The 17,319-nt window shown below is 39.6% G+C and overlaps 1 protein-coding gene across 2 annotated transcripts in view; it reads right to left on the reverse strand.

The window, feature by feature from the left end:
* FBXL2 (F-box and leucine rich repeat protein 2) overlaps positions 1–17,319 on the reverse strand; it is a 51,508-nt gene that overhangs the window by 2,179 nt on the left and 32,010 nt on the right. The window contains exons 5-14 of one of the 2 annotated variants that reach the window (XM_071429743.1): positions 16,825–16,919; positions 14,558–14,626; positions 14,376–14,471; positions 13,943–14,069; positions 13,676–13,750; positions 10,400–10,530; positions 6,442–6,502; positions 4,927–4,971; positions 4,569–4,625; positions 676–888 (exon numbers count right to left, since the gene is read on the reverse strand). In XM_071429743.1, the coding sequence (XP_071285844.1) occupies positions 676–888; positions 4,569–4,625; positions 4,927–4,971; positions 6,442–6,502; positions 10,400–10,530; positions 13,676–13,750; positions 13,943–14,069; positions 14,376–14,471; positions 14,558–14,626; positions 16,825–16,919 (969 nt within the window). Of the gene's footprint in view, positions 1–675; positions 889–4,568; positions 4,626–4,926; positions 4,972–6,441; positions 6,503–10,399; positions 10,531–13,675; positions 13,751–13,942; positions 14,070–14,375; positions 14,491–14,557; positions 14,627–16,824; positions 16,920–17,319 lie in introns of those variants that run through there. The other variant, XM_071429744.1, reaches the window with a different exon arrangement.

The raw sequence follows: 17,319 nt of genomic DNA on the forward strand, positions 1-17,319 counted from the left end.
TTGCTATAGGGGCAAGAGGGTGGACCCTGGCTACTAAGGGACAACTTCTCTGAACCTTATCTCCCATATTTCTGCTGCTGTTCTCATCCTGGAAAGTAGCATGAAATAAAATTGTGCTTCTGCCTTCAATTTGAGTCACTATCACCATCAGGGATGATCTTTCCAGTTGCAAAAATGTTTGGATGCAAATTTGGGATACGAAGCCTCAGACAAGTTTAATTTGAAGGCTAAAACGCTGCCTCTACAATGCAGGTGGTCTCTGACCTAATGGGTGAGATACTCAGGGGAAAGGTTTGGGGCTGGGTTCCAGGGCCTGAGGCCCCACAGCCCATCAACTGAAATATCCATGCAGATGTTTTACTGTTGGCTCTGTGTATTAACATGTATTTAGGATTTAGCATGCCACTACACCCTCCTAAAAACAGAGGACTCTACTTGAAAAAAATACAGAAGGCAGAAGATAAGAGCTCATCATTCCAACAACAAAATGTCACAAGTTAGAACTGACAATTACTGCTGTTCATAGAGGGAAGTTACACACATGGGGACCTAACAGAAGGACAGTCAGATGGTTTATCCAGCCTTCCATGCCTGGGACACCTGTAGGACTCCTACAATCTCAAGCAGCACCAAGAGCTCTGGCATTTCCACGGGAACAAGGCAGGAAACACCTACTCTGATCCGTTTGATGCCAGCTCGTGTGACCTGCTGACAGTCGTACAGCTCGATTCTCTCCAGGTTGTGGCAGTTCTCCAGGTGCTCCAGAGTCACGTCCGTGATGAGGAGACAGTTATCGAGCTCCAGCACCTGCAGCCTCTCGTGCCCACACGTGCTGTTGCTCAGATGAAGAATCCCATCATCAGTGATCAGTTCACAGTGAGATAAGCTCTGAAACAGAGAGAAAACAATTAACAACATCCCTCAGTTACTCGAGCCTCTGGACAGCAGAAGTCCTCTTCAACCTCCTTCACTCCAGTGGTTAAACAGCTACAAATAATAAACAGCTGAAACCCATAAGAATAAAAAAAGAAACTGCTTTACTTAACAAAATGGCTGTACTTGATTTTAACTTTGCTTCAAAACAAGCTGACTCCCAAAACACATCACCAGCAAAACTCCTCAGGCCCCTCTGCTCTCTATGAATGTGGGAATTCTTTTCCAATTGTCCCACACAGTGCAAACAGCTCTGTGCCAGAAACAACTTTAAAGGATGATCGAGAACATAGGGGAATAGATGAGTATCTGCTCAGGGGTTACTGTTTCACAGCTGCCATGGTCTCATACATACACCAAGCCCGTGCAAGTCCACACAGATGGAGAACAATCACAATAGACTGATTTGCCAAATAATGATTTCAAAGAAAAACAAGCCATGAACATTTGGCACCTCAGGCTGTACAGACAAGGAGCAATAAACATCTTGTACAGCTGCAGGAGCAGTCTTTTCTGCAACAGTCAGCATAATAAACCAAAAAAATCTGCTCCTCTTCAGCATATTTTTTTACTCCCTTGAATTTGAAGAACACGGAAAATGATGTTGCATCTCGGGCAGTGGCACCACATAAAGCACTCTCCTCATTTCTTCAGGGAATTCATGACTTTTGGAGAAGCACGGATGATGACAACAACAGGAAACAGACATTCCTCAGAGGCAGCTGAAAAATCCACTCTTTGTCACCACTGAAACAAATGCTCTCAAGTCTTCCCCAGTGAAACGTGCAGGATCTGTGAACTCTTCTCCTCTTGCCCTGGGCTCTGAGCTGGTGCCTTGCTTTATGCTCAGCCCTGAGTTCTGCCTGTACTTGTACCTAAGTCTAACAGTGTTGGGTAATGAAGTAGCATTTCCTTGCCCCAAGTAGTTTTTTTCAGACAGTAATTGATGAAGAAACATCAAGCACTTTTTAACTCAGGGCAAGCAAATAGCAGGGCTCAAAAGGACCTCCTGCCAAACCCCCAACTCTAACACACAACTTTTCCCCTCTCTGGGTACAACACATCTTTTCATTCCAGCCTGAAAAGGCAACCTGGGGACTTCCAACCTTACTTCACCTCAGGTACAGTCAGAGCATTTCCTTCCTGCTAACAAACACATGAGGTCTGTCCTGCTCTTTGAAACAATTTGGCCTCAACATTTTTCATCTTTGCTCTACAGAATGAGCAGGGAACCCAAGAAAGGCTGGGAGACAGGTCTGCATCTCCCTGGAGTCTGACAGGAGCCACCTTCAGCTCCAGCTGGTCCAATTTTACACGCCAAGTGTGAGCACCCAGCAGGGACTCCAAGCAACACCACGAGGGCAATCTGTCTCCAAAAGACAGCAGAAATGAAGTGCTTGTCCCTACCAACAGTGTTTTAACTCCTGACACCCATTCAGGCAGTCTCTCAAGTCTTCCAACACATCAGCTCTCTCCTGTATCTCCTTTCTCTGTGCACTTGGTTTGGCTCAGAGCCTGGGGACCACCAGCAGTTGCAGGGTTAACCAATGTTCATAGCAGAGCTGCTGTTCCAAGGAAGGACAGGAGGCTGTGTGAAGCTGTTGGCTAATTAGGAGTGTTCCATCCCAGGAAGTAAGCAGCTTATAAAATCAGCTTTCCTGGGACACGGTATTGGTACTGCAAGGACAATACAGGATGTACAGCTGAGTTCGCAGAACTTTGTAGAACAAATATGCCAAATTATACACACTTCATAGTAAACCACAGGATTTTTCTGACTTTCCAAGCCTACTAAAAAGCATTAATAATGTGGAATTTTACAAATACACACTTGAAATCATAAGAACAAAGAGATATGGTCAAATTCTGTTATTGTTGTTAATACATACTAAAAGCTGTGCATAAATCAAGTATGGCATGACATACTATGAGAACTTCACATGCTGTGAAGAATTCAATTCTCTTCTCATCTTCAGGACTATCATGAGTATTTCACAGTTGCTCTACTAATTTAAATGTACAATTAAATACATTAACCAGAAATAACTTCTTAAGTGCATTAGGCAATAAAACATTCTAATACTGATGAAGATTTGCCCATTTCCACCATCTACTGAATCTCCAAACAAGACAAAAGCAACTCCAACGTCAATCTCTGCAACTCCAAAATGTTTGTTCTAACTGCAAATACCCTAAAGCACAGCTGCAAAGGAGTTTACAGGACATTGGGAACACCAAGATTAGCTCATGCACTGTATTTGGCACCTGCCTGCCTTGTCTTGTCTTTTCCTGTAATTCTCAGCCACTGCTGTTCACACACAATCTCTGAGTATGTATCCTTCCTATATATAAGGATCTAAATACACCAAAGAAATCAAGTTTTCTGGTTCCCTTAGGAAAGCTGTGATGTTTTACCAATGCCACACTTCCCTGTCTTTAGGCAAACACACAAAGGCCAGCAAAGAGGAGCAGGCTCAGAAAAAAATGCTTGGGATTTATGAGGTTTTATGGTATCTCTGTTGAAGCACTGACAGAACTGATTTTGTAAGAGATCTTTTGTACCAGTTGAGCAAGAACTGGCTGCAACTGAGATTACAATATAAAAATGTGTCCCATATAAATGGCTCCACAGCTCCTGACAACTCATTTGGTTTTACATCAAGAATGAGAGTTCAGAAATGAAACTGGACAGTTGATAAGAAAAAATTAAAAAACCAACAACATTAAATAGTGAACAAGCTCCTTTCAAAAGCCATCTCTCCTCATGCTGCTACCTTAGTAACACTAATCATAACACAATTTAATTAAGGAAGCAGAACACCTTCCTTTAATCCCATCTAAGAACAGATTATAAAGATACTTGTTCTCTCATGTAGATCTAAGTAGTTATCACAAATCTACACTAAAAAGACAACTGGCCTGAAATACAGGAGCTCCTACTGTAAGAACAATCCAGCAATTTTCAAGTACCTTTATTGAAGAACAAACAAATTTATGTTACCTCAACATAAATGGGTTAACCCAAACACAATTGGGTTTGATGATCTGAAAGATCTAAGCTACCACTCCCTAGAAAACAGTTCTTTGAAATCCAGTAAGCAAGGTACCCCACTCTCAGTCCTCTCCAATTATGTTCAAAAGTCAAGTCCAAGGAAACCTTCCATAATTTATTATGCAAATGTAAAAAAGTGCTTGGAAAAAAGTGCTTGCATGCAAAACTGCTTACAGAGTGATTACATTTATCTTCTCTGGGTGGTTTTGTTTATTCAATATTTGATGTGAAGTGTCATACTCCCTAAGAAAACCATTACCAAACACTTGAGAATATCCATAAAGAATCTAAGTGCTTTAAGTTAAATCAAATATGAAGGATGTTAACCATAAAATAAAAGCTTTCTGGTTTTTACTCACTGATTTGGTAACATTTTTTTAATCACACACAATGCATATAAATATTTTAGGAGTGCTGCTTTTAGAATACTTATGAAACTTGCACATATTTCGCACAGTGTCGCTGTACATCAGGAATTATTTCTAGACACAGAGTGAACAGCCTGGGCTTGTACTGCAGGAGTTGTCCCTGTGTGTCCTTCCAGGGGGAGCACCACAGGCCACAGACCAGGAGTTACACTTACCAATGCTTGAAGCTTAGGACAGTGTATGGAAAGTTGTATCAATGTGCTGTCAGTTATCTGGGAATAAAAGAAACCAAACATCAGCCATAAGCAACAGACAGCAGGAGAGGCAACCCTACAACATCTCTTTCTGTACCCTACATCTCTTTCTGTACCAGATGAGGGTTCTGTTATTTGTGGAAAACAACTCCTCACCTGTTACTCTCCAAGTATTTCCCTGTATAGAATTTCCCAATAATTATTTTTATTTCTTACCATAAACACTATTTATAAAAACCAAAGAACATCTAGACGAAGGTGTTAATGTATTGCATTATTACACTGGACATTCAATATTCCTTTTCATATCAAATCTCACCAAAACACACTCTTCCAAGTCCATCTTCTCCAGCTCATGGCAATTCTACAATAAACAAAAAATGAACAGATAAACAAAAAAAATAAAATAAAACAACATATAGACATAAAATTATGCACAGGGCTTATAATATGGGACAGCACAGCTTGCAAGACGAAACTGTGATCTAAATCTCTTCAAATATTTGATCACCATCAAATGACAAAAAAAAAGAAATAAACAAATGAATTAACAAGCAATACCCCGCCTCCTTCTGAAACATCTACATTTCAGCCTTTCTCCTATGAAGTGAAATGTCTCCTCCTAGTCCTGTAAGGTTTGAACAGGACATAGCAGTGCTCAGCAGCCCTGCTTCCCTTCCCCCCTCACTCCAAACCCACAGTATTTACAGCCCATGCACTAAAGCCAGCTCCTCTGCACACACATGAACCCAACTTCTGCCTTTATCAGCTGCACCTGACTCACCTGGAATACACTTAAGCCCATGGCACATTTCTCTTTGTTGTCATACATTAGAAAGAAGCCTTAAACCCAAACTGCTTTGGCAATAAATGCTGAAAATATGAAAATAGGGTCTACTTTAAGGGCAGAAGGAAGCTGCTGTCACACCTACACAATTTTCTCAGAGCAACATTCTGAGAGACCCCCAGCAAGCTTTCAGAAGTGCTTTCAGTATCTGATCATGACTAATTTCAAGAAAAGGATGTAACCTTGTGACCTTGCAGCAGACCACACACTGCCAAAGGTTGGCTCAATTCCCAATCTGTTTTTTCCAGGAATAGGGAAAAAAAGGTTTAAGAGCAGGCTTGAGGTGACCACCAAGAGCCTGAGGATGTAGTGCTGGACAATCAGAAAACCACTCTGGGTTTTAAACAGGGTTTTAGTGGTTAAACAGAGTGGTTTTTTTAGGTGGCCACCAAAAAAAAAAAACCTTTTCATTCACATTAAATATCAGCAGCATAAATCCCATTTACAGAGTAGAATTTTAGTGTTCAGATTTCCTAACCAGCAAACACCCAAGTCTAACATGAAGCATTTGACACCACCAATATGCTTTCTGTATGGATTTACAGCATGAACCAGGGCACAAGTGCTTATAGTTTATAATGGATAATGTAAGTGATCTGTAATTTAAAGTTATCTTCAGAACAATCAATTATACGCTGATTTTTTAAATGTAAATATCACAAGGGTGTGTGCCATCAATATAAGGGAAATTTGGCTAGAATATATAACATGAGTCTAGAATTATGTTAAGTGTAATAAACACAATTGAAACAAATGAAAAAAGAGAGGAAAAAAGTGAAAAATGCAATGATAGATGGCAAATTAGATCAAGTTGCAGATCTAAGTATAATCCAGAAATGAAATAGCTTTTTAGTCCCCTCCTCCACTGGCTTCTTTCTACTTTAATTTTCCTCTTCTCAGGTTGCTTCCCAGCAGGACTACATCGATTCACAGCTGCTCAGCAGCAATGAACCAGGGCGAGCTGTAACCTTCTGAAATGACCCTTACCCGTGCGAGAAGGGTAAACCCAGCATCTGTGAGATGTGAACATCTTGCAGCTTCCAGAATCCTGGAAAAGTTTTAAATGTTAAAGAAAACATTAACATAGAGAAAAGCAAATGCATTTGAGATACAAATCTGTCTTCTGCAACTTCAAGGTTCTCGATAGTAAAAGTATGTGTATATATACAGAAATACACTCTTACACACATCCTCCCCCTATTTTTCACCGTGACTTGAAATGAAAAAGCAGACTTAATTCAGTTTATCAGAAGATTCTGACAGTCAGAGAACATTTAGTGGAAAAAAATTATACACAATGAGGGTCATTTTAACCTCTTGTTTCACTAAAAGCATAGTGACCAAGTTTTCTCATGTGTTATCTGAGGAAAGCTTTGGGAAAATAAACCCTGAGTTAAGGAAAATGCAGATGAAGCCTACATCTGTTATCTAAGCACAGGCTGCTGGGAAATGACAAAACTGAGAAAGTGCTTACTAGAAATCCCCTCAGAGCCTCTGCATGAAGCACAGTGAAGCAAGTTACCAGAAAGCATGGAGCTAAAAACCTCCAAGCTGCAGTAAGAACAACAAACTATATCAACACAACCTTAAAGAAAACAACAGTGTTTTGGAAAGGTAATCCTAACACTCTTCCAACAGGCACTGGGAAGTAGTACCAAGGAAAAAGAAATCCCAGAAGGTCAACTGCCCCAAAGAGCACAACTAGTATGCACAACAGGCCTCCATCCCATTTGTTGTCTTTGTCCTTTTTTTAAGGAACACTTTCCTTTGCAGGTGGAGTGAGTATCAAGACGAGTAAGGGGAAACCGCAGTGCCATGGGATGAGCAGCGCAAACTGAGTGCAACTTACCACAGCAACCACTGCTAGGGCTGGCAGGGAGGAGCAGGCAGGGAAAGAGGGACAAAAGAACTTTTTGTGGCAATACTCAGAAGCCTCCAGATCCTTCCACTGGTTTGGGAGGCCATTAGAACACTCTCTCCCTAGAGAGAAAGTGCAAAGGGAAAAGCCACACTGGGTATATGAATGAATTCCAACCCCATTGAAGGGGGGAATGTGGGGATGTGGGGCTCTGACTATGACTTTGCTGGGTCAGCCTCTTCCAAGGCAAAAGCAAGAGGGCAGCAAATTTAGAGCTGAGCAGCCCCACAAGCTTGAAAAGCCACTTTCAGAGTTCCAGTCTTCCAACAAGGTTCAGAAGTATGAGGGAAATTCAAGCTAAGTACAAGACAGGCATCTCTTCCCAAATTGATGGTTTTAATACTTCTGGGACTTACTTTACAGACTTATATTCAGGAATTCTGTGCCCTTCACAGGCAGTTAGCAGGCTATCATAAAATACTCTCAGCTATTCTGAAAGTTGCCCGTGATACCAAATAGGAAGGAAAAAAACACCACCACCACAAAAAAACTCCCACAGTTCAGGTCACATTTGTCACCCTTCTAACTCCTTTCATCAATTACTTGCTACAAACCCCATCTCATTACATGGCTGACTTTAAAGGGGGGTGGATAGGCAATGACATCTGCAATGATACCCAAAATAGTGAGGACACTACTTCCTGCACACCCAGTTGAAAAGACAACGATAGAAACAGAGGAATAAGAAACCAGAAGATAAGCAGCTCTAGCTGCCCTGAAATTGGGTGTGCAGACAGGGCAGGAGAATGGGGAGTGAGCTTTAATCACACATGCTGCATTAATCAGGCCCCAGAATGAAAAAAACAGGTGGGACGGCATTGGGTAGCATGGAAATAATGAGCAAAGTTCTAATTTTTGCTTTTGTTTTAGTGATTGTGCTTAAATACAGAGGGCTCTTTTTTTTCCTGTTACAGCTGACATGAGTTTCCCACCCAGTGACTTGTGAAAAAGTATCTAACATAGGAGTTGATGAGACAAAATGATATTCAAAGGGGATTTGCCACTCTTATGAAGAAATGTTCTCTGAGCCAGACTCAGAGTTGCATTCATTGCCTACAGCTGCTTTTGGGCACACCTGGAATGTCTCTGCACTCAGCACCTCCCTGCTCCTGTGGAATTAGCAGCTGGTGGGGTTGAAAGGAATATGATCCTGACTTTCACAGTCCCACCCAGACAAAGGCATTCATTGTTCACAGGTGCTTTGCTTGACAAGCCTTGCCAAAATACCTACAAGTATTATAGCATTAAAAAGTGCTAATAAAGAAAAAAAAAAGAAAGAGATGGTACCAAGCCCCTGAAAGAACAAATGTAAAGAGGGATGACAAGATATCTGTATGTTGATGTGAGATAAGAAATATAGCTGAAGGGTCTGCTGAAAGCTTGACCTAAGTTTCTGCCCAAGGAGATACTTGTGACTGGTCACAAGTGAATCAGGGAAATGCAGCACTATCATGGAAAGCAGCATAGTAGGACTTTCAAGATCCTGAAGTGAAGTGAGAGTAGCACAGCACAGAAAATACTCAAAATTTTCCTGACAGGGTCAGCAAGTCCAACACAGGCAGCAGCATTTTCTTTCACACTCAACACTGAAATATTCAAAAGGTACAGAACAGGTGTGGAATTACATTTCCCTTTGATTTCCAACATAATTTTTATCAAGTACTTTCCATCCATGGTCCCAAAAGTCTAGCTGTAACCAGCTGCATCCTCTGTCCTTCCAATATGCAGTAATCCTCAGCAGCAATCACTGCAAAGGGTCATTTTCTTTCCCTGTGCTGCTCCTCATTACAGGAGCAGAGCAGCAGACGCCTTCCCCCTCGTGGCTGACAGTTTTCCTACCAAAGCTGAAACAATTCCTGCTGCACTTGTACTGCCCTTGGAAAGAACTGCACAACTAGCAACAGTTTAGACCTCCTTTTATTTCCCATCTGAGATGCTAATTGAGAGAATGAGAGAAATGGTGGAAAAAGACCAGCAGTAACAGCACAGCTTTCTAGAGAACCCAGTAGGTTTGCCAAAAGGCTCCTAAGCTCCTAATAAGTATGAACAGGGACACAAAGGGGACTGTCAGCCTGGAATTGTCTTAAGGACAGGTCTTCTGCAGTAACAAAAGCTCTTTTTCACCCATTCAGCTAAAGGAACACTGTGTGTCAGCATATGGTATACTGGAATTTGAATGCAGCATCCCCTAATTTTTACAGACTACTCATTCCTCCACTGTCTGTGATTTAACTCTAACTTCTGACTCCTGCATATTCCTGTCATAAATGGCCATTTGTCATTCAAAAATCTTTTTATTTACTCTACATTAAAATTAGAAGTATTATCTCTCTCTACAATATGTCTCCATAACCAGGGAGCTGCTGCATAACTGAGCTATGGTTTTAAAGCCCACCATAACATATATGTTTGCACAAATTACACCAATGTGGAAGCTTATATTATTTTTAACTGATAAGCCCCTATTGTTCAAAACATCTCTCATAAATATCAGTCCATGCTTGCCAAGGCATGAGCACACTTTATTTCAGTTTAAGAACACCAGGCTGTACTGCAGAGCACATTAAAAGGACTTTCATAATAAAATCTTTAAATATAATAATCAGATAAAATATAATAAATCAGATAAATAGAATAATCATATATAATTTAGCTATTTTTCAAGACAAATGACTGCATAAAACCACATCACAGTACAAACATCAAAAGAAACAACACAACCACAGATCTTAGCTTTTAAAAAAGTAATGGGCTTTATATCTTTTTTTTCTTGCTTGTAGTTAGTACCTAAAATATTTAGCTAGAGGCACAGAACTGAACTGCTGGGTCCAGCACATCTTATATGTTATATATTAACTCTTGCTTTTCTGATATGCAGTGAACTACATTAATATGAAGCTACAGAGGACCAGCCCTCAAGTTTATGTACCTAATGTTTTGGTTGCAAATGTAGCTCATCTTCAGAAGTGAATTTCTTAGATCAGGCCAGTAAGAACATGACATACAACACAGTCATGACATACTCACTTCAGCCTTGGACAGTTCAGACCAAGTGCTGTGAGAGAAGCATCTGTCAGGTTGCTACAGCCTGAAACACAGAGTGACTGCAGTCTGTGGCATCCTCTACAGATTTTCACAATGCCTTCATCTGAAATTTGCTGCAATACAGAAGAAGGTTGAAGTTACTTCCTTATCAAGTAATCAGCCAAGAACAAAATTCAAGACATTGCCACTGAACTGCTACTGTCACACTGTATATAACCAAGGCAACCTGGATTTTCAACCAAAACACACAGTCAGGAAACCACATACAAAGATAACACTGAAGATAGTAAACTTTTACAATTCCTACTTAACTACGTATTTTTCCACAGACCTTAAGTTCTACTCTAAGGCAGTCTGAATCACAAAGTGAGAGTTGTTTGCTGTTGTCTTCCTCTTTCCCTTTGCTTTTTGTTTTGTAATTTTTCACTTTTTTTAAAATTGTGCTCACTTCCTATATATTGGTAGGGTCCAGGTCTTCTGTTCCAGTGACTGTGTAAGTTTGGGAACAGTGCAAAAGAGATTTCAAAGCCTCACAGCAGGAGAACTAACTACCTAATTTTCCCTGAAGCATTAGAACCCAAGGGAAAAACCCTTCACCTTCTGATAATTTTTGAAGCAAGAGTTACAGGAAAACAATTACACATAATCCATTTTTTACAGAAGGTAAGCGTAAAAGCCAGATTTGCCCTACCCTATACATTCCCCTTTGGATGAAAGATTTAACTCAAAAGAGGACTTTTAATTTCTCAAAAACGTTTTGTAGTAGATATTCTGTAAGGAGTAACTCCAAATTTAGAAGATGAATAAATAAGTTTTCTCTCTGAAACAGGAACTATAAGAAATAGCTCCATTGCAGCTGCACACAAAATAGCAACAGGAACTGGATTACTGTGTGTGTGCAAATAAGATTTGGTTTACAAGTCTTCTATTCTGAAAAAAGCTCTTGGTCCTCCTCCTAACACTATGAATTTAATTTTTCTGCTGTGTGGAACAGATTGTTTTATTTCCTGGCTTAATAATACTCTTGCAAAAATAGCAAAGACCTTCCAGTATTTTTAATAGAAAGCCTTGTATAAGCCCCTTATTTGAGTATGCTCATACAACTGTAGCATATTTCTGATGCTATTACCACAAAAATAACCATTCCTGGATGAAAACAGGATGAAAAATCGCAGTAGCTCAGCACAAAGGGAGATTACCTTACGCTTCCCCCTCCCCAGCCCAGCACTTTTTAATATCAGAAGTTTAGATTCTGCAACTAATTCAGTCAAACTATTATCAGCAGAAAATTAAAAGTCTCTTTTTCTTTTTGGGGATCCAGAAGATTTTGTATAATCTACAGGTAAGAAGATATGTTTTGGAGTTCTGTCCAAATCAGGAGTCTGGATTTGACTCTCTAACACCATGTTATTTTCTGGAACTGTTCTGTTTGCTTTGAGAAATACACATGATGCTGTTCCTAGAAAAAGGGATGGCTTTGAAGACAAGGACTATGTAAATTTTATGCTGCTGTAACAAGCCCTCAAGTCATATATGAAAATTTTCCACTCTGAAATTGCTTGTGATTTCAATGCCCATATCACTGTCAGGAAAGCAAAGTGTTCAAAAAATGCCTGCAAGTTCCTGCAAGTTTCTAAAATCTTTCTCTAAAGATGGTACCTTTCAGATGTGCAGTTTCCAAAGCTAATACAAGTTCATTCCACAGCTGCTGGAGCTGGCCTGGCATTTTACAGGGCCCATAAAACAGAGTCATTGGAATTACAGTGGGGATCATATAAAGCACAAGGACACCTGCTGTGTAAAAATCCCTTTGATCATATGGAGCCTGGATGCTTCTGGAAGCATGCTTCCAAGCCATAGTAAGCAGGACACACCTCCAGTGAAATCCAGCTTTAAAGCACATGTAATTAGGTAGGACACACAGACTAGCAACTCAGAAAACTGAAAGGAAAAACTACTTTCCCTCGGGAGGATTTCTTGTTTGTACTAAATAACAGCAGACATCCTGACCAAAGGAAAGCTGTGGTGCACTTCTGTGCAAATGCCACTGTGAAGTGGGAGAGATAAGAACTGATTATCCACTTGAGATCCTTCCATAAAAACAGTCAGAAAAGGCTCATTAGTCTTGGGCAAAACACAACAAAAAAGAACTTGTGAGAAGGGCAGCAAAAGGAAGTGTAAAAGGGGAGGAAATGACATACTGACTTTAAGTGTGGTTCTGACCAAAAGAAGGAACTCCACTGCCATTCTTTTCAGTGCCCAGCTTCAGTGGGCACCTACATTCAGACTGAAAAATTCTCTTTCATTAAACATCTGTATCATGGAAGCTCAAGCTTTGTATTCTTATTGTTCTTATTTTCTGCAATTTTAATGTAACTTTAAATAATCCCTAACACTCAAAAATATTCAACACTTTAAAGAAATCTATTAGGTTCAATCTTAACAAAAAATGTTCCCATGCTACATTCACTCTAGAACAATCTGTAAAGATTTGAAAGGTTTGCAGGTTTTTATGATACCTTCTAGCAATAAAACTAGAAAACTTTTCAAAAACAAACAAACAAAAACATAATTTCATTATTCAACTCTGCATAACTGAAACACTGAAATTCTAATTGATTTCAATATCTTTTAAGGCTTATTTGCAGGGAAAGAATGACTTAGATATATTTAAAATCTAAAAGAAGGCCTTTCCCATTCCTGAAAAGTCACATCAGAAACAATGAAAAAGCCAACATAAACCAGAGCAAAGAAAATTTGTGTTCTTTAAGTAGAATTAAAAGTACATGAATGATTCCTAGTCATTTCATGACTAATGAATGTGTTCTCCATTAATATTGGAAAGGCAGGCCCTTCTGCCACTTAGATGGCTCTGAATCATCTTCAGTTATGATGCCATTACTTTTTACTCTCTATTATGTAGCCCAGAACATGACTTCTGCTCAATTAGAAACCTTAGAATTATGAATAGACCAAAATGCTACACAGTTCATGAAATTTGAATGAATGCAGTTAATTCTTACTCCAGAGCTTACCACACTTAAAAGATGTAATGAAGGGGAAAAAAATAACCCAACACTTCAAGTCAAAACTCAGCTGTAGAAACAGCCAGCTCATTTAAAGATACTATTTCACACAAAATACTGTAAACTCCAGAAATTAACTATCTTACTGAAGTATATAGCAGATCAATTGATTAGCATTCAAAATTACTTCTGATTTCTAGAGAATGTACCTTTGGAAGCTTCAAATACTTACTGTACACGATTGCAAATTCAGGATTACAAGCTCATGACAGTGATTTTGAATGTGTTTCAATGCTTCATCTTCTAACTGTATTTAGTAATTAAATTGGACATAGGAAAAGAAACAAGAAATTAAAAGCACAGCAAAGCAGCCCAAAAAATGTACACATCTTGCAATATTGAACAAAATACTATAAAAAATGACATTTTTAATTCATGGAGATTTCAAAAACCCAAAATAAAATTTTATTCCTAAAGGATCACCCAAGCAATTATGTACCTGTGTGCAACCTCTAAGAAATAGAGCTTTTAGTCCACTACACCCTTTCACCAGTGCTTCAATACCATCCTTCGTAATCTGATCACACCAGGAAAGATTCAAATGTTCCAGATTTCTGCAACCCTCACTGGGAGAATTAAAAAAATACATAAAGTTAAATCCAGCCTTCAAATAGTCATAACAGTGGGAAACCCAAATTAAACACACTGTTAGAAATTAATGATAGCCAGTGGACTGTGCCAGGCCTCCACAGAAAAGTCATGAGAAAAGACCACACACAAGCACCACAGTCTACACCCCAGAAGCCTTAGATATAGAATACAGCCCGTGCTGATTCACAGTATAAAGGTTCAGCACCAATTTTTTAACTTCATTAAATGCTGAACAGCTCTTTAAACACTTTTCTTTAACACAGAACACTGAATCTTCTTACCTTAAGCCTTTTAAAGAACTGTTTGTGATGGCTACGCAGGATGTCAGATCCAGATGTTTCAGCTTGGAACAGAATCTGCTAAGACTGTAACACGTGCTGCAAAACAGCAGACACACTAAAAATACCTTCAGCTACTTCTTTTTCCAAATTTTCCCATCAATCAAAAAACTTCTTTGACTTACCTGTCAGTGATTTTTGTGCACCCATTCAGATTTAAGTGTTCGATGTTTCTGCAGTTCTGTGCAAAGGTCCTACAACAAAGAGCTGAATCAATAAAATGTCCCGAGTGCAAGGCAGTCACTAGAGCGCGCTCTGTCCCACCTGTACCTCCTCCCACCTTGGTCAAAAAGCCGGATCTTCAAGGCACAGAGTAACTGCAAAGCATGCTTCAAACACATTTGTCTCAGTGGTTGCTTCTTCCTTTTCCTACTGCAAGTTCCTGGCCTTAGGAAAGTGCCATTTCTCTCTCAAACACCACTTGGGCAAGGTGCTTATTTCTGTCATATATCAGCCAGAACTTGCTGCAAATACCATAACAAAAACTCAAAGGGCATGAACAGAAAGCTTCAAGTGTTACATCAGTTACACATTAGGCTTCTGGGAAGAGTTTTTGCACATCTCATTACTGAAGCCTTTGCAAGTCTCAATAAGGAGCTTGCTCCCACAGCAAATGGAAAGGGACACACCTGGTACAATAGCAAGGGTAACCTAAGTTTATTGAACTACCAGTGGAATGCCCTGTAGGCTGCAAATTGCTTCTTTATTATTTTAAAAATTAAAAGGCATCAGTGTGCACTACTGGATATGAACTTTAAGGATGATTGGAGCTATTATACTGCTTGCATATATCATTATACTAATCAGCCTGAAGAAATACATACATTTTCTTTTCATCTGTGCAAAGTAATATTTACAGCTACATTGCATTTCAGAACACTGTTTTTATGCCCAGGTTTCCTTCAGCTGCATGGATTTTATAGGCAGGAGGGAAGGAAACACACAAAAACAGTTTTGTCTGGAGGCTTGCCCTGGTTAACAGATCTGACTACATGCTCAGCTGGTAACAGCTTCTGGCTCTACAGCATGGGTTGCAAACAATGGAAAAAAAAAAACCTGTAAGCAGTTATACTGGTGAGAGTTTCCACTTGAATACTCAAAACAGCTATTCCAAAATTCATATACTGGAGGGAGATTTACAATCAAGACACTCTTCAAATCACTTGGAAAGATGTTACACTTTGGAGGAACAGCAAACTGCCTCTGAGATTCAAGCATGGGGCATGTCCTGACAGACCTGCCACAAGCATTCAGTGCTTATATGGCCAATACCTACATCAGTAATTGGCCATTTTACTCAAAGTTTGATGTAGAAGAAAGATAAATAGAGCAATTAGTATTGCCCACAAAACTAACAGATCTAGAAACAACTCAACGCCAACAGCCTTAGAGGAAAAATCACTTTCAGAACAAGTATCTGAAAATGAATGCTGCATGAATTTACTCTAGAGGCAAAAGTTAAAGAATTGACTTACTTATAAATTTTAGAAATAGCTGAAGGTCACAGGACAGCAGCTTAATACCCACTGATAACAAAATCTTTGCACTTATATTTTCCACCTCAGAATGGCCATAGTACTTGAGACTGAACACCATCCAGCCCAGGCTCCAGGGAGAGAGGAAGAAAGCATAACTGCAAAAAGCCAGACTCCAAGACTTCCTCCAAATGTTATTTGAGCCCTAAAGTGCTTGTGGTGCTCCACCTTCAGCTGGAGGTAGGATCTTAGGGTTTAAATACTCACAGAAATATCACAGGAACCTGGCTAAACATTTTGCATTGGAAAAAGCTCATATGGATTCAAACATTCTTCTGGGAACAAACTGCACAGTTCAGTTCATATGCTGTGTAAAAGAAGGGTCACTGTCCTCTCTAGAGCCTCCCACGATGTTCTTGTCACCTGCCTGTACTTATTTTGACCCAGAAAAGAATTCCAGATCCTTCCTGATTTTGAAGGCACTCAATGTAGGTACCAGTCTTTATCCTTCCTCCTGTTTCTAGGGTCACCTCTTGTCCAGACTAGATGATAAACAATAAAATGACCACTAATCTTGATACTCTGACTATTGAAGGAAGCCAGAGTATAGTCTGAAAACATTTTAACCACTTGAAAATGGAGCAATATCAACATAATCCTCATGAAAGAAAAAGCCACGCTTCTGAAAAGCACAAGCTTTCATTTCTTAGTTCATTGCTAGAAAATAACAAAAGCTATATTTTGATCTCAAACTAATGTCTCATTTAGTCAATACTAAGGTATTTAGTACTTACCTAAATATCCCACTTTGCTCATCAGTCAGGACTCAGAAATACAAACAGACACAACAGTAATCTAATTGCAGTTGGTGCACACATTAGGAAACAAGTGATGTCTCCATCAAGGATTTTACTTACTTTAAAGAGGAGTCTCCAACACCAAGACATCCTCTCAGACTAAGCTGTCTCAGGAACCCACCACACCTTTTTGATATATTTTCCACAACACGACCCTTAAACCAAATAAAAGGAAGATTTAGCTGAGTTTTATTCTGACACAATATTCTAACCAAATTAAAAATCCCAGGAGTTAAGACTAGTCCCAGCTACAACCCACTAGAGTAAGAACTATAACTCTTGGAATTTCTTTTTCTGCTTTAAGAAATAACAGTTACCTGTTGGGAATCTCCACTCACACCCAGGTACTATTCAATTCAATCTTTAATTCTTTCTTCCTTTTTTTTCATTCGATCATACACAGCTCAACTTTTTGTCACAGCAGACCCTACCCATTACGACTACTAAAATGATCTTCAAGTTTTGTCAGATGGGTAGGGAACTGCCCCAGAGGTGCAATGGGAGGCTTGGCCACTCCTCAAGGGTCCCAGCCACTCTTACAGCACCTAAGTTGAA

This window comes from Agelaius tricolor, unplaced genomic scaffold (assembly GCF_023055355.1).
Source record: "Agelaius tricolor isolate 1412-34295 unplaced genomic scaffold, bAgeTri1.0.p SCAF_6, whole genome shotgun sequence".
NCBI lineage: Eukaryota > Metazoa > Chordata > Aves > Passeriformes > Icteridae > Agelaius > Agelaius tricolor.